Source organism: Larus michahellis, chromosome 3 (genome assembly GCF_964199755.1).
Source record: "Larus michahellis chromosome 3, bLarMic1.1, whole genome shotgun sequence".
NCBI lineage: Eukaryota > Metazoa > Chordata > Aves > Charadriiformes > Laridae > Larus > Larus michahellis.
Genome location: NC_133898.1, coordinates 105,524,347 through 105,542,443, shown reverse-complemented (window position 1 = coordinate 105,542,443; position 18,097 = coordinate 105,524,347). Strand labels below are relative to the sequence as shown.

At 45.9% G+C, this 18,097-nt stretch overlaps 1 protein-coding gene across 1 annotated transcript in view; it reads left to right on the top strand.

Annotated features, from left to right (window-relative positions):
• The first annotated feature begins 3,390 nt into the window (after positions 1-3,390).
• Positions 3,391-18,097, top strand: part of LRRC1 (leucine rich repeat containing 1) — a 73,157-nt gene continuing 58,450 nt past the window's right edge. The window contains exon 1 of the mRNA XM_074581612.1: positions 3,391-3,962. Coding sequence (XP_074437713.1) covers positions 3,804-3,962 — 159 coding nt within the window. The 5' untranslated portion in view covers positions 3,391-3,803. The remainder of the gene's footprint in view (positions 3,963-18,097) is intronic.

Sequence of the window (18,097 nt, the reverse complement as noted above, 5' to 3'; positions counted from 1 at the left end):
TGGCCACACAGGGTACAGAACTGGGTCTCTTCTTGGTTTAGGGAAGAGGTTTTTATTGCTGATATTTCTTAGCACGGCAGAACAATAGAAACTAGTAACTCATTACACTGACCAAAGCTGAACAGGTTTATTTGCTCAGGATGGTGCTTTTAGCCGTGAGAATACTGTTTCCTCAACAAACACGCTGGTTTGCCTCTTGGCCTCCTTGATGCCCATTTCCATACTGTAGCCTGAGGCTACATCTTCTGGTGTGCAGTGGACCGGGGCCACTGGCACTAATTTGATGTCCAAAGCTCCCAAGGATTTTATCAAAGACCCTATGACAGTAGGTGTCCATCTCAGAGAAGGGGAAGAGACTCTTTGTCCTCACTTTGAGTGTCAGCTGGTGAAGGCAGATCTCATAAATAAGTATTAAGCTCTCTTGCCATCACTCTGTCCCCTGGACTCTGTGACACTCACGAGAAGCGTGCAAATAGCTCACCTCATCCTTCATTAATGTACCCAGGCTCACCCCACAGTCACTGTCACCTTCCTGTTACTGTCTAGACTTGTCACAGCGAGACCTAGTCATGAGACACATGACAGCATCTGCAGAAGTGACACCTCATGCCAGACTTTGTGCTTGTGTCATGCAAGAGAGGCTCGAACTGTTTGCAAGCCTCCGAGACAGACCAGAGTGCTGGGATCCGAAGCCCTCTCTGCCTGGAGGGTGTGCTGGGCATTCCTCCCAAACAGCACAGAAGATGATGGGACAGAGAGCACCACAAGCTGGCATGAAAGCCCTCCCACAGAGGCCACCGCTGGAGCTCTTGCCCGGTGCCAGGCTCAGCTGTCGGGGGATGGAACTAGATGATCTTTAAGGTCCCTTCCAACACAAACCATTCTATGATTCTATGACAATGTAGATACTTCCAGCCGAGCAGAAGGTGAGCAGGATTATCTTCAGGTCCTGAAGTGACACTCATAAGGCTGTTCTTAAGAGCTGGCGCCCAGGAGTCAACCTGTTCACCCTCCCATTTGGCAATTAAGCAAGTCATATTGTTCTTCAGTTTCAAATGCTTTCATGCCATCCCACCCCTACGATGTAGTCCTATCTAGAACTTGCACGTCCTATGCATGCTGGGGGTGCTCAGTCACAGCCCTCCCTCCTTCCCTCGCCCTGCTGCAAAGCTTCCCTGCAGTCCCGCTTCTCCAAAGGGTTCCCTAGGGAGAAAGGCTCTGAGGACCTGTAATGGTCGCTGAATTTAGGCGAGGCAATCTTGGCAGCAGATCTCCGTTGAGAGCACTGTGTTCCCTTCGTCTGGTTTGAGACCTCCCGTGCCAGAGCTTGGGTCGGAGCTGCCAGGAGAAGCTTGATTTTCTGAACCTGGCCCTTCTGCTTGCCCCCAGGGAGGACCAGCCTCACCAGAAGCTGGAAGTGCAGCACCTGGCTGGGACCCACCAAGAGTGATGGTGACAGTCCTCCTCCACCTCTGAAATCTGCTGGCCAGCCTCCTGCATCCCCGCCTTGGCCAAGCTCCAGGCCGGTGCGCAACACATTTGTTTGATTTTCTTCTGTCTTGTAGTTATCTAATCTCCTGCCCCGGGGCTGGGAAGGCCTGGGAGCGCTGGTCTGTGCGTGCCCGCCCCGTTTCCAAGCACACGCGAGCAGATTTATGAACGCTCCCTCCATGGGTACTGCAGGAGCCGAGAAATTCTTTGCCTGAAAATATTGTAGGTATATTGAGAACGCCAATCTCCGAGCCCTGCTCAGAATGCCACTAGATGATAGCCCTCCTTTCAAGTGCGGGATGAAAAAGATCGATCGCGGCTTTCTTCTTCCATGTGCTATAAATGTTTCGTACACTTGTAGTGGATGAAAATTATATTGGAAACCCAGTTATGGTCCTCTGAGCTGGAACGCTGACACTTTTCTCTCCAACACACATTTTTTAATCACGGTATGGTCAGAAGGCAGATCGTTTCCCGTGGCTTTCTGAAAAACCACTCCCGTTCAGTTGTTATCAGGTCAGCAATATTTACAGTTCTTCTCAGGCGGGCTAGCAGATTTCTTTACATACTTTATTTGGACACGTTGTGAGGTTCCACATATTTTTTTTGGTAATTACTGGGTACGCTGGTTGAAGAAAGAAGCTGTTGGTTCCGACCGATTTTTTTTTAAGGTACTTATAGGAAAATGGTTACATTTTTAAAGTTTCTTGTTTTGTACGTCAGCAAGGAGCAACAGTACACAAGCTCCTAAAACGTCCTTTTTAAAACCCAAAAATAGGCAGATCACTGCAATTTGACAGAAATTAAATAAGTGTAGCTTGCAAGATTTATCAGCTGATTTAAGAAAAAACAAAAAATATATTGCAACTTTTAGAGATTGTCAGTACCGTGCAGGGATTGAAGAACAGAGATGACTACAACAAACTTCCCCCTCTCCCCTATTCCTGTCCCTGCACCCAGTTATAATTATGCGAGAAATTAGCAATATTTCAAGATGATCGAGTGCCTGTTTTCAAAAATATTTTATGTCACTGTGTAGATTACAAAATTGCTGTTATGCAACCAGAGGGACGGGAGCCTCTGGGGCCATGTTTTGTTGTGAGCGCCCAGCTCATCGCCCCGCTGGCGTCGGTACGAGGAGTGGGAGCAGCTGGAAACACCGTGTTTACCTTCGCTAACCCTTCCCACCGCACCATTGGCTCTTTTGGAAGTGGATTGAAAAAAAAAAACAACCAAACAAAAAAAAACACACCAAAAAACTAATTTCAGAAAGCCTTAAGGATAGTATATATATATTTTTTTTTAATGCCACAGCAATGTAGTTTGAGAGGACAAACATCCTCCACGGCCACGGTCCCTAGACAGCGTTCCATATGTTTTATGGAGTTACTTTCCGAAGAGCTCGTCGTGTTCCAGCAGTTGAAAAGAAAATGTTGGTGCCGTCCGCGCGCGTTCCGGCGGGGGGATGTCTGCTAGCACCTCAGGTAAGGCACGGCATGTCTGAAAGTGGGCAAAACGAGCGGCTCAAACCCGGTTCACGGCATCCCCAGCCGCTTCACACCGTGTCACACCGTCCCACCGACGGCCACCCGACCCCAGGGGGCTGCCGGGGGTTGGGACCCCCGACTCCCACCCCCACGGGCTGCTGCACCCCCTCTGCCGCCGGGCAAAGCTTTTACCCTCCCACCCGGGGGAAGAAGCTCCTCCGCAGAAAGTTGGGTGGCCGCCCGCCGCGGGGCGATGCGGTGCCGGGGGGAGGCTGTGCGCGGTGTGTGCTCCCCTCCCCGGGCAGGCCGGCGGGCCGGGTGCGGGTCCGGGGCGGGGCGGGGCGGCGGGGCCCGGCCCCGCTGATGTCAGCCGGGACGGGGGAGGAGAGGAGGGAGGGGAGGGATGGGGAGAGGCCGCCCGTGTTCCGGGTCAGGCGCGGGAATGCGCGGCGGCCGCCAGCAGCAGCGCGGTGCCCGGCGCCCCGCCATGCCCTTGCGGGGAGGGCAGCGGCCACACCAGGAGCACTAAGGGGGGGTCCCGCACCCCCCTTCTCTTTGCCTCCCCCCTCCCCCCGTTCGGCTCCGGCTCCCGCCCATTGTTCTCCCGGGGCCGCCGCGCTCGCTCCGGGGCCGCTTCCCGCCGCCGCCGGCGCGCTGGATGCGGGTGGCTGCCGCCGGCTGGCCGGGACGCGGGGTGCGCGGCGGCGGAGGGGGCAGCGGCTCCCGCGGCCGGCGGGGAGGAGGGGGCGGCGGTGAGCGGCTGCACCGCCCGCCCCGCCGTGCGTGTCCCCCCCCGTCCCCTCCCCCGCCTCCCCCGGCGGGGCGATGTTCCACTGCATCCCCCTGTGGCGGTGCAACCGCCATGTGGAGTCCATCGACAAGCGGCACTGCTCGCTGGCCGCCGTGCCCGAGGAGATCTACCGCTACAGCCGCAGCCTGGAGGAGCTCCTGCTGGACGCCAACCAGCTCCGCGAACTGCCCAAGGTAAGCCGGGAACGGGGCCGTCCCCCCGACACCCCCCCCGCCCCCCCCGCGGTGCCGGTGCCAGCCCCGGCAGGTGCCCGCCGAGCTCCCCCGGGCCGCCCCGCGGCTGCGGTGAGGGGCTGCTGGGTGCCCCGGAGCGGGGCCGGGGGGGATGCTGTGGTATCCCGGCCCCGGGCGGCGTGGGGCCGTCCAGTCTGCGGCGGTGACCCCGGCGGTTCAAGGAGGAGCCGGAGCCCCGGGTCAGCCTTTAGCTTTTCACCGTAGTTTGACGGAAAATGAGCTTTCTGGAGCAAAAGCTGGCGGTGCTCGCCCGGCGGGAGGAAAAGTACTGTTTGGAGGGCAGAGGGGTTAGGGCCGGAGTCATGGGATGTGAATATATGTTGTGATTAACATCACGTCATCGGAATTACGAGACCTTGGAGGGTATTAAACCCTCCCCTTTTTTTCCCTTTTCGATAGATGTTATCTGCTCTGTACATGGGGGAAAAAAACCCCAAAACCCTCTAGCAGACAACAGCGTTCTCGTTTCTGCCTTCCACTCCTGGAAACTTCGTCATGCAAAACATGAGAGGCGAATAAGCTTTTTGTTTTGTGTTTTTTTTTTTTTTTTCTTCGAATTAAGTCCCACGCAGTTGTTAGTGTTTTGCTTCTTGCGGGAAACATGTAGCCAGATTTCTGCGCACAGTACTTTTTTTCTTTTTTTTTTTTTTTTTTTTGGTAGTATTGCCAAAGGCAAATTCACTTTCAACTCAAAGTGGTTTTGAGACCTCAAGGTGGTACCCGCCAGTGTGACCCCCCTGGCTGGCACTTGCTGGTTTTGGTAGAGAAACTCCATCGGGGTGATTCCAGCGAGTCACTGTTCCACTCCACACGGATACAGGAGGCATACTCCACTTTTGACTTGAACAACCAAGGGTGTTTTTCAGTGTTTCCTCTTTAAACTTTGGACACCTCGTAAGCCTTTGTGAATTGTGGTTGGTTGAGTTTGACACTGGAAGGGAAGTGTTATCTGGAAGCTGCGCCTTAAAACTGCGTGAACTCTTACTAACTTGGAATCCAAGAAGCTGAACTCAGTAGCCAGAGAAATTTTCAAAAGCACCTTTGTTTCCACCTGAGTCAAAGTTGTTCTGTTCATACCCAAATTTAAACAGTCTTACTTTTCTTTTTTTTAGTCTCAGTTCTCTCACATAAACTGCTTTTTCACTCTAGGTAGTGAGAGTAGTCATGGTGGAGAAGTTTTCCTGTAGACAGTAGTAAAGACGTTCAGTTGAACTGACGTATTAATTTCGGCTTTTTCTCTTGAAAATCCTGGGCGCAAGTTTGCATCTTGTTGTGACTGAGCTCTTTATCCTTCTGAAGTGGAGCAAAACTGGTTTACATAGCCTCCGTGTAGTGGGTGCTATTTTTACTTCCAGCAGTTTCTGCTGGCTTTGTGCACAGACGAGACTCAGGACTCTCTCTCTTTTCGTACTAGACTTTTCTTCTTAGTGTTGGCTTTCAGGCTTGTACACTTCTTATTGCGGGGCTGCTGAATATGCTTGTGACTGAAATCCCATTGAGGCCTATGGCTCTCCGTTGTTTTTTAAAAATTAAGAAATCCCCCACAAACTGGGTGCTGAGTACAAATGTAAAGGATGATGTCTGTTGTTCGTGGTATGATGTGGTATTTATTTCTGTAAATAGAGCGCAACTATTCATTGTTTCCCTTCTTCCTTGAACCGTAATATGTGAAATAATAGTCTTTTTTGTCCTGTGGTGGCTAAAAAGACCACTTCTTCCCGTTACTGACACGTGAGTACGTATTAAGTCCCATACAGGTAAAAAAATAGCTAAGGGGGTAAAAAAAACCCAAAAAGACAAACAACAACCCAGGCTCCTTGGCTTTGCAGTGGAATCAAGCAAAAGCTGAAGTTAGAAAGATTTTATTTTTTTTTTTTTTTATGTGCAGGGATCAGATTACGGGAGTGCCTAAATATACTGTCCGAATATGTTTGTGGGTTTTTAGCTGGCCTAGGAGGAATCCGATGAAATACAACCACAGAGGCATACTTGCTGTATCTGTCCTGAGCGCTTCATGCCTTGTCAGCAATGCAGGAAGGCATTTTTATTAGGGCTTCCTGCACACGGACCTATGAACTTTTCTTGTCAGTTCCTTATTAATGTTTTCTGATAAATGGAATATAGTGCCATCATCTCATAAGTGTTGACTCTGTAGGAGTTTCGGGTACGAAAATACAGCTGCCGTCTTGGATGTGGAACTGATCTATTGAATCTGGAAATGGATGGGAAGCGCCTCGTTTACAATTGCTACCAGCAAATAGTTTTTAAAAGTTCTGCTATAGGAATCTGGCTGAGGAGAACAGTGGAAGATCTCTCTTTGGAAGGTAGCTACAGGGTACACTGTTCATTCCCCTTTATATGAAAAGTGTAGCGTCGATGCAGACTGCAGATACAGAATTGGAAATAAGTACAAAAAGGAGGGGTACACCATACCTCTGACAGAGGAAACACGAGGGAAATCGTTAGGGCGTGTAATTAACAAACTGTTAGGTCAGCATAGATTTTAGTGGTCATTATGCCCTTAATCTGGTGTAATGCATTATATTAGTCTTACCTTACCTCCATTAAGTTTCTTCTCTATATGCCTAAAGGCAGTAACACAAAATCAAACTGGTTTTGGGCTCAGTTCAGGCCTAAGCAAGTCAGGAGACTTCTTTAACTCTCTCTCTCGGTGGCTGGCTCGTTAGATGTTTTCCCATACTTGATGAAGTCCTGAAGTTCACAGTGATCTGTGCTGATTCCTGGCGAATCATCTGTATGCTGTGCTGATACCGTAACATATCCCGTAACACCGAGAAGGTGTTTGTGTCACTGAGAAGGTTTTGGTCCTCCTTAGGAAACTGCTGCTGTGAAGGCTCACTGTGAAATAGTGAAGAATCGCCCTATAGACTTGCAGGAGTTGGATGGACGAGGAAGACCCCAACTCTGCTGCCCTGCTCTTCGTTATATACGCTGGTAGTTCAGACCTCCTCTTCCCAGTGTGGGCAGGTGTGGTCTGAAATGGCTCTTACAGCAGGCAGGAGGTCTCGTGATACTTCTGTGAAACCAAGTAGGTATCGGTGAGTTCTTTTCCCAGCTTTGCCACGCGGCAAGCCTGAGACACCCATGATGGTTTTATCTCCAGACATCTGCTTTCCTTCCACTTGCACAATTTTTTTCATCCCTTCAGATATAAAGCTTTCCGAGGCAGATAAATATCAGCAAGTGGCCTGTTGGAATGAATGAACTGGCTGCACTTCTCTTAAGTTGATGGGGCAACTTGTGTTGGATGCCCACGCTTCCCCACTTCTCCCCTGTTTCTCCCTGCCCCCGTTGCTGTTAAATAGCAATGAAAAGTGTTCTTTGATTGGTTTGCTCTGATACACCAGTAAAACAATATACTCTTAATACACCCTAAAACCTCCATTTTGAGGTACAGAAGTAGTCTTGGTCTTTGTTTAATCTGCGGTCTTTGCTAGCATGCTTAAAACCTCTATTATTCTAGAGGACAGTAGAGCACGACATATGTTAGGGTGTTACCAAAAAAACCCCATCAAAACAAGCACACATAAAAGTCCCCTCAAAAGATAGAAGGCAACTCAAAGAATTGCTGTGGTGTCCCATTTGGGAAAGGGCTTGCAGAAAGGCCCAGCAACGTTGCGGCATTGTATGTTATGAGAGTCATCTGAAGTGTCCTCAGGAGAGGAGAAACAAGAAATACACTTGAATTGTCTTGAAAGAATTACTTTGTTGGTTTTATTTTTGTTGTGTTTGCTCACCAAAATGTATGGTGCACCTTTTTTTAAAGGGAGAGGTGTAGGAAGGGTTCATCCGTAAAACATCTGAAAAGAAATGTCCAAGAAGTGGAGGGAGGCGGTTTTGCCCCTGGTATTTCCACTCCTCCCTTTGTTTGCTCCCTTGTCCATTAATGCATATGTGGACCATGAAAGAGTGGGCTAACTCAGTTTCTCTCACCCCCTTTTCTCTACAAATATGTTCTTTTCTGAACCTATACCTGTCAGCCTCTCAGGAATACAAGTTATTCATTCTTGTTTGTACAGCAACTTACAAATATCCTTTTGCTACCGCAGAGGGATCCTTTTGGTTTCCCACATCAGTGCTCTGATTCTTTCCCCAGGTCTCAACTGCTCTGCTGGGTCCCTGGATCCCGTCGTACCTCCCTTCCCCGACTACACGATGGAGAACATGTGCTCGTGTTGACAGCGACCTTTCTCTGCTGTTACCACTCGTGTCGCAGATTCCTTGTCCCGCATGTTCATATTTTCCCATCCTCCCCCGTCCTTAATGTTCCAGGATCTTTGCTTACTTCCTCTGACCTAAACGTCTCTCTCTGCCTTGTGTTTCTGATTCTTTGCTTCCTCTCCTGTCCCTTCTGTGCTGTATTCTCAGCTGCCCTTGCAAACATTTTATTTTACTTTGTTTTACTTGCCTTTACACTCCGCTCTTTCCCCTTCCTTTCTGCTGCCTCCCAGGTTCCCTCTTCTGCTTTTGCCCTTTCTGCAGGATGAGCCAGCCCGGTGGGATGTACTGGAGGAGCAGGCTGTGTGTTATTAAGCTGCTGGTGGTTTTCCACAATACTGAGGTCTCTGTAGCCTTCCTTGGCAGATGTGGCTGTTTTCCCACAGAACAGCAGTTTCTAGCTGTCAGCATGCTTCTCACCACTTCTGCTTTACAAGACAAATTAAAGAGCTGCACCCTTCAGTCCCAAAAGGAAGGGCTTTGTATCGGGGCAGTGGTAGAGTGTGGCTCTTAACTTGCTTAAGTAATTCCTTCTCTGGTGTTGGATCCAAAGTGCCTTCTGTTGAATATTCAATGTATCATCTGATTTGATTGAAAAAAAAACATAGTATGTGGTCACCAGTGTGCACAGAGTGACTTAAAAATGTAGTCTGTGGATTTTTTTTTCTAAACCTGGACCATTTTTATTTTCCTTAGGAGAGAAAACTTGAAGTCTTTTTCAACTCAAGCTGTAATGTGTAATATATCATTTGCTACACGTCAAAAACTACACTTCACTGAAGAGTAGGCTTTCTGGCAAATTGCTTTGATAGAAGAAAATAACACATTCTGCACGATGCATTTCAATAGCTTCTCTAATGAAAAGCATCAGATAAAAATAATATGCTTTCAATTCTATAGATCAGTCTGTAGTTGATGAAATGTTGTTTCCTGCTCTTGTACATGAGAATTTAAGGGCCAATACATCCTGTCAACTTAATTTCTCTGTGCATGGAATTGGCAGTACAAAACTGGATCTCTGCATGTTTTTTTCCCCACTGTTTTGTAAAAAAAAAAAAAAAAAAGTTTTTTTATGAACCTTTGAATGCAGTATTATATTTTGGCTCTTATATTAAATCACGAGCATTCTTTGCATTGGTGGGTGGTGGAAATAGCTTGTAACTCTTGTTTTGCTGCTGTTGTGTCTTGCTGCTGCTCAGTTGTTCTACTCGAAGGATAAAATCCACTTTCCCATGAGACTTTTTGCAGATGTTGTTTATGTGGGATCTCCAATAGCAAAAAAAAGAAATTCAAAATTTTATGTATGCACTTAGTTTAGTTAAGAGTCTGCTGAACTCTTTCTTCTTTCGGGGTTTATTTTTATGTAGTGTTTGTAAACCTAATCTGATGCAACTCTCAATCATTTCTCTTTCTGTTTGTGAGAGAGAATCGTAATTTTTCTTCTTGGTGTTTTATGCTAATGCCTCTCTGTAGTTATTTGGTTGATGTGAGACCCCTTCGCCGAGAGTACTGGTTAAACCCCGGCCTCCTCTCGTGCCCCAGTTTCTGTGTGAGAGAAGCCGGTGGTGCGCTGCTGCTTGGCTTTCAGCTTAGCTGGTGCCTGTATCTCCTTATTATGAGTGGTGTTGAAATTCAGGGTGCTGTTATCATACCAAAATCTTGTGAAAGCTCCTTAAGAAAAAGTCCCTCTGTTCTTCCTGTACCACACCTCTGTCTCAGGAAAAAAACCCAAAACAAACCAAACCCCTTTTAGACTAAATTTCACTGTTCTACTATAGTTTCTCCCATTATGCAACTGTAAGCCTGAAAGATGCTTGCTTGGTCAATGGCCAGTAATATTCTGTGGAAAGAGATTATATCATACTATACCTCTCTTTAAATTTGTGCTCACGGGTTGTAGCCATGCCTTCTTAAAACGTAAACATCTAGAAGCTTTATTTCCTTTTTTTCAAATTTATAGATCTCATTGGGATCACAGATATGTGCTGGGATATCTCACATGATCGGAGTGCTGCAATGGATGAAAACAGGCTCTTAAAGGACAGGCCAGGAAGGGAAGGATGAGGAGTTGCCCTTCATGTGGGAGAGCAGCCAGGGATATGTGTAGCTTTGCCCTGGGATGGATGATGGGCCAGCTAAGAGCAGGTTGGGATTAGTGGGTGACATTGTTTTGGGTGTCTGCTGTAGACTGCCTGATCAGGAAGAAGTAGTAGGTGATGCCTTCTTCAGATAACTGGAAGAAGCCTCATGTTTGCAGGCCTAGGTCCTCATGTGGGTCTTGAACCACCCTGACACCTGCTGGAAGGATAACACAGCAGGACATAAGCAACTCAGGAGTTTTCTGGAGTGCACTGATGACTTCCTAACACAGGTGATCAAGGAGTCAATGGACAAAGGTGCTCTGTTGGGCCTTGTACTTATAAATAAGAAAGGACCGGTTGAGATGTGAAGGTCAGAGTTGCAGTGGCTGTAGTGACCATTAGATGATGGAGTTCAGGATACTAAGAGGAAGGAACAGCACAGAAAGCAACATCACAACCCTGGACTTCAGGAAACAGACTTTGGCATGTTCAGGGATCTGCTTGGAGGTGTTTGATAAGAAAGATGTTTATGCTGCCATTCAGAGGGCCATTGACAGGCTGGAGAAATGGGCAGAGAAGGAATCTCATTAAAGTCAGTAAAGAGACATACAAAGCCCTGAATGCACTTGGGGAGGAATAATCCCGTTGTCCAGTACAGGCTGGGGGGAGCAACCATCTGGAAAGCAGCTTTTCAGAAAAAGGCCCTGTGTGACCTATTGGACAGGGTGACCGTGAGCCAGCAATGCTCCCTCATGGCAAAGAAGGCTGAGGGTGTCTTGGGCTGCGTTAGGAAAAGTGTTGCCAGCAGGTGATCCTTCTACCCTGGCCAGCACTGGAGGAAACACACCTGGAGTGCTGTGTCCAGCGCTGGGCTTCCCAGAAGAAGAGAATCATGGGCATACTGGACCACAAAGGCTATTAAGGGCGTGAAGCATCTGTCATGAGAAGAGACTGAAAGAGCTGGGATAGTTTAGCCTTGAGAAGAAAAAGGCTCATGGGATCTTATTGGTGTATATAAATACCTGATGAGAGGGTATAAAGAAGACAGAGCAAAACTCTTCTTGGGGTGTCCTGTGACATTATAAGAGGCACAGACTGAAACACAGGAAATTTTGTCTGAAATAAGAAAACACTTTTTTCACTGTGAGGTTGGTCAAACACTGGCGCACAGGCTGCCCAGAGAGGTTGTGGAGTCTCCGTCTTCGGAGATGCTCAGAACTTGACTGGACATGGTCCCAGATAACCTGCTTTAGGCGACTCGTACTTTGAGCAGGGCGTTTGGATAGACTAGATGATCTTCAAGAGGTCCCATCCAACCTCAACTGTTCTATGATTCTGTAGAGGTCATGTCAAGGAGTTTACCTGTCTTTAGCTTTGATATTTTTAATGATGCAAGTAGAATTGTTGTGTTTTTCCCTGTTTATTCACCCTCAAATGTGAATATTCACCTTTTAACGTAACATTGATAGTGTCATGCTGGTTTTGCACATCTTGTTGTAAATCCTTGAAGAAATACCAGTAGACGATTTGAACAAGCATGTACTTCCAGTTAATATCAGAGAGAGAACTATGCCACTCTGTGGAACTTAAGTAGACTGTATGCACACAGTAAAGGTAGTTTTACTGAAAGTTTAAGAATCTTTTTCAGTATGACAAATGCTATGTGAAATACTTTCTAAGAACACCTGCAACTTTACAACTTCAGTGTCTTGAGAATACTAACCTTTTGTAAAAAAACTTTTGTGGGCGTAGTCAATTAGTACTAGTGTGCAATGCACGCTTGAATTATTACAATAAATAATGGTTTGTAAAGAAGCAGCATTGGATCCTTATATTAACATCCCTCTAAACATAGAACACTGTGCTGAAGGCTCCAAATAAGTTTATCAGATAAATATCTAGTTTTTCTGCTAGATTCCAGATTTTTCTGTTTTGTTGCTTAAGACTTGAAGAAGCTACTTTGCCTTTCAACATCGAATTTGAAAGACCACAGTCTGAGGGGAGCAGACTGGTCTGGTGTCCCCTAGGAAGTCTGACTTCCCTGTTAATGTCCCTGAGATTGTTCAGAAGATTTTGAAGTCTGCTTGGTTTGAAATATTTTCTAATGTCAGTTTTTTTTCTGTAGTAGCAGTGGAGTTCTATTGATTTTTGACCTTGGTTAGAAGAAAGTAATTAGGTGGTTATGTTTCAATACTTCTAACTTTTTTTTTTTCTCTGTAAGGGGTGTATTGTTGTAGTAAATTGGTAGCATCCCCTTCTCCATGTGATGTACACAGGTGAGACAAGGTTTGTGGGCAAAGATTATACGTCTGTAGCTCTGAAATCAATTATAGAATTATTTTTCTAATTATATCAGCTGGTCTAAGAAAAATGTTACCTCCTGCCAAACAATCTTGTATACTGGAAAAATGCATGCTACAAATTCATTAGTGAGATTAAATGTGGTTGAGGTTTTTTTTTTTTTGTTTTTGTTTCTCCAAATGACAGATGCATTTAACTGCAATGAATCCATATTTCATTGTAGCAGATGTTTTCTGGCCTCTCTCAAAGGCAGAGATGGTCCCTCCCACCGCTGTGCTCTAATGGCTGTGGCATCAAGTGCTCTTTAACCTTTGTTGCCTCTGCTTAATTGACATAAAAGAGAAAGTAAATCCTTGCCTGCCAGGAAACAGTATGAGGCAACCTGTTCAATGCATCTCTCGGTAGAGCAGCATTTGGATTCAGTGCTGCAGTGTATTGGGTTTTGAGAGTGGATAGTCCCTTGTTTATTTTTTTTAAAATGGATGGTAACGACCGAGACGAGGACCTGCAACTGGCCCATCATTGACTGTAGGTCAGAAAATGTCAGGTGCTTTGAAAATTGGGGCCAGAAACAAAGTGGGTAGATGTTGAATGGCAGCTTCAGTGAGGCATCGGTTACCGTTTTTGCTCTGTCTCCTGTAGACCCCCCCATAACCCTTCTGCCTGGCTAATCCTTCATCCTTTGGAGGGGGAGATAGCAGTTGCAACGTGTGGTTCCGTTTAGGGTATATGCCCGTGAACTGTGATCTTTCGTGAATACTTTCTCTTCTTGTGAAATCTAGTGATTTTATTAACATTTTGTATGGATTCCTGCTTGAATGTCTGCCCCGTGCCATCTTTCGTTGTTATTCATGATGACAAACTTGGTGCTAGTATGCTGCAAGAGCAAAGTACAGCTTCAACATATTCTACAAACATGGTTTGGGCATGTGAAACAATCTTCCACCATTCCAAAAATCTGTAGAAGTTCTGGTTTTGCCATGAAACTTGTGGAGATGGGATTAGAGACCTCAGCTGCATGAAGCAGTTGTCCGTTGCTGGCTTGCCACCTAGCAAGGAGGCAGAGGTCTGCATATCATGGCCCACCACCAGCTGCTGCTGCATCTCCTCATGTCTTGAGAGGAAATCCAGTAGCTGCTTACAGTAACACTTTGATACAGAGTCATCAACTGCATGATGACTCTGCTGTGCTGCTCTCTTAGTACTTTCTTTGAAAATTAAAGCGTGTTTGGCGCAGAGGAACATGAGGGATCCACATTTGTGAAACCCTGTTGCCCTCACCAGCTATCCCTGCTCGCAGCTGAAGGCAGGTGGGAGTGATTTGAGGGATCCTGATGTTGGTAGCAGGCTTGTGGGAGATGCCAAGCTGATAACGCCCATACTAGGCTTCATTGGAGTCTGCTGGGACCTTGTTACACACTTCATGAATCCGGAGCAGGATCCAGCTTCCTCATCATTTCGTTGTGCAACTGGTTAGGATGTGCTTCTAGGGGAAGGTGTCCCCTTTCACTGCTCTTGCTGGTTTTCCTCCGTGCTCCCACTCCTGCTCCTGGCGAGTGTCTCTGGGACAAATTTTAAGATGACGATATACAGGATTGCATCCTAGAAGGAAATTTTTGCTTACAAGTGAGTTGTGGCTTTCGACTGGGGGTGCCTTGCGGCCTGAGTGGAAGGCAGGGCGTGTTACAGCTCGCTGTAGGTGTAAGTGTGGCCATGTTCTCGTCGACTCCTGGCTGGTACGTCCAGTGGCTGACTTCAGAGCAGAAGCAATGTCCGAAATCCCACCAGTCAGTTAGCATAGGGCATCAAGTATCCCATCCCCTCGGAAACCTTACCACTGAGTGTCCCCTATGGATGGGCTTTCACGGAGTTGACTATTGAGGACTCTTACAAGAGAGGTGGGGGAGGAACGAGGAGAAGCTTGCCCTTCCCTCTTCACCTTTGCCCTTCTGACAGGCAGGGGGAATGTGTTTGTATATAACTGTTTGGTAATAACCACAGCCCAGTTATTAAACACATCCCCAGGAAGCAGAACACTTGAATTCAGTGCTGCTTCTGCCTCACTTGATTTAATCCTTGCTCTTAGAATCATAGAGTCATAGAATCGTTTTGGTTGGAAGATACCTTTAAGATCATCAAGTCCAACCGTTAACCTAGCACTGCCAAGTCCACCACTAAACCATGTCCCTAAGCACTACATCTACGCATCTTTTAAAAGCCTTCGGGGTGGTGACTCAACCACTTCCCTGGGCAGCCTGCTCCAATGCTGCTTCCAATGCTGGAAGACCCTTTCTGTGAAGAAATTTTTCCTAATATCCATCCTAAACCCCCCCGGCACAACTTGAGGCCGTTTCTTCTTGTCCTATTGCCTGTTACTTGGGAGAAGAGACTGACCCCCACCTCTCTACAACCTCCTTTCAGATAGTTGTAGAGAGTGATGAGGTCTCCCCTCAGCCTCCTCTTCTCCAGGCTAAACAACCCCAGCTCCCTCAGCCACTCCTCATAAGACTTGTTCTCCAGACCCCTCACCAGCTTCGTTGCCCTTCTCTGGACACTCTCCAGCACCTCAGTGTCTTTTTTGTGCTGAGGGGCCCAAAACTCAACATGGTACTTGATGTGGGGCCTCAACAGTGGCAAGTACAGGGGGACGATCAACTTCCTTAGTCCTGCTGGCCACACTATTCCTGATGCAGGCCAGGACGCTGTTGGCCTTCTTGGCCACCTGGGCACACTGCTGGGTCTGACCACCAAGCTGCATGGTAACCTAAAGAAAGGTTGGGCTTGCCCTGCTGTCTTGCTGAAGCAGTGCAATGGTACAGACAAAAAAACTTCTAGGGGCCAAAAGCAAGTGACGGAGAACCTGGCTGGAGAGCTGGAAAGCATTGTGTCAGCCGTGCTGCGAGGTTATTTCACAGATTTGATGCCTTATCTTGTTCACTGCTTTGCTTACCAAAATCTCATTGCAGCTTCTGCTTGTGTTTGCCTGAAGAAAGACCTTTTCCCGAGGTCTTTCTGAGGCAGTATAACAAGGGTGGGGGAAGGATTGATTGCAGTTTCCCTTATCTGGCGACTGAAAGAGGACACGAAGCTAGTGAATGGAAGTGAACAAAGCGAAGGCTTCCCCCATTGATTTTTTTATTTACAATGTAGAAGAAGAAAATGGAGCCTGAAGTACGATTTGAATCAGGAATGCAATTAGGAGTTAAACAATGTTTAAATTACTATGTGTTGCCTTTTAATTCTAAAGTGCAGGTATCCTTTCGCTGGTCAGCTATAGGTTTGGAAAATGGGTGAAATAAATATAGATGGAGTTTAAGAAACAGGACCTAGTAACATCTTGTGTCTTGGTAGTTTACATAATTCCTTTTTGAATATAATACTGTAATTTCCTGAAGAAGCCTTAAAAGCTGAGGCAGCATGCATATGTTGAAAATCTGTATTGGTGTCTAAGGGAAACTTGACATAAGAGCAAGTACTCACAAATTTTTAAGCTTGTCAGCAACAGCTCAAGTGCCTGCACTCTTTCTATCCTGTGTGAATATAACCCTGAAACTGGAGTTAATTTGCAGTTTTCTTCCTTCTCTCCCTGTTGTTCTGATTTCTGCTGCTCATGCTGGCCCATCTCGAAAATTAGGCAGTGTATTTCATAAAGGTTCTAATTTTAATTCTTTTTGCTGCTAGTAGTAGCCTTTTTATGGAAACATTTTGCTTAACACAGTAGTCATTTAGTTATGCTACCTATGCCAAATGGGTTTGGAGTGTGACATGTCTCTGGCAGTGGAAAGGCTCTGGCAGTGAGATGTTGCTTCTCACGTTAAGCAGAGTTTGCTGCAAGTAGGGCTTCATGCCCTCCTGTGTTCTTTATTTCAATTGCCAGTTGTTTTTGTCTATTTCCTTTTATTTATTTATCTTTTTATTTTTCCATCAGGAAAGGTGCTGAAGCATTCAGGCAAGATTCTCGGGCATGAATGTTTTTTGTTGCGGGAGTGAACCATTGAAAGAAAGCCAGCAACATGTGGTGCTTTGGCCACTTCCGCAGGAGAAAATCTTGAGTTTTATCAGTCCTACTAGTTTGGTTTAATTCTGTTAACTTTTATTTCTAGAATCGAGTGCCAGTTGTAATGGTATTCTTAAAAAAAAAAAAAAAAAAAAAAAAATTATAAAAAATGAGGACTATGGGATCACACTGTCTGTTTATCTCTTTTTTCTTCTTCTTCTTTTTATTCTATTGGCTGACATTGACCCAATTTTGTCAGAATTATTTATTCTTTTTTTTAAAATATGTGGCTGGGTGGAGGAGAGAGACTAGTTTTCCAGTGTGGGAAGGACTCTGTTCAAGTTGTGTGTTCTTAGAAAATTCATGTTAGAGAAACCTCTACAAATTCTTTGATAGCAGGAAAGGCTTCAATTGAAGGTTGGGAATTGCCACTACATAGAAAGTTGTAGGCTTCTTTAGTGCTGATGCTCATGGAATTATTTGTCTCATTGAAGTGCTATTAATTAGGCTGGCTAAACTGAGCAGCATTAAAAGTGTTGCCAAGATACTCGTAGAGACGTCGGGTCTGCAATCAAAACCCGCTATTAGAGCATGCTGGGTGGATGTGCTGCTCCGGCCAACAACCCCATTGCGCTTCGGTTCGTGTGAGAGCTTTTCAAATAGCGACTGAACTGTGCCTGATACATCAAATTAGGAACGTGTTTCTGGTTGGCATATATTTAAGAAATTACAGGTATTTTTATATATATACATACATATGTATATTTATATTTGACCTCTATTCAGTATACTCTTAATTATCTTTGTTCTCTGTGGTCTTTTTGACAGGTAAAACAAACAGGGCATAAAGGAGGTGCTTTTGCCTCTCCAGTTGTGCTTTAGAGCGCTAATGATGTGGATAAAGGAAGAATAGTTACTGAAATGGGAGTAGGATGTACTAACATGCAAGAGTGATTGAGTTCTGCAGTTTAAAGGAAAAAAACAAGAAGTTCAAAGAAATGCCATTCACATAACTGCAGCTCTGATTTTTATCTAGGAAATGGTGTCATTCATTAAAAATTGTTATGCAAACTAGAAATGAAGCTTCCAGTTTATTTTTCTTTTAAGTAGTCAGTTAAAGAAACAGGAATGCTTTTAACTATTGTGCAATTTTGTTTGTTGCACATTTAATAAACATACACAACACTGACACGTGGTGTGGTGAGGGCCCTCAAACCTTCCTAGGGATGCCAGCTCTTCATAGCTTTTTGTGACCATTCTGCCTTTTAACCGTGTTCTTCCTATCTTTTCTCACTTGCCATTGTAGAGCATCTCTGGCAAGGACAGCTGTTGCTTATGGGAAGATTTGTAATAGAACATCAGTATTTTTAACTGTCATATAGTTAAGCAGCTACACGCTGGCTGAGGAACACTTTTTGGCAAGTATTTATTTTGGACAGTGTTAGGACAGATTGGGA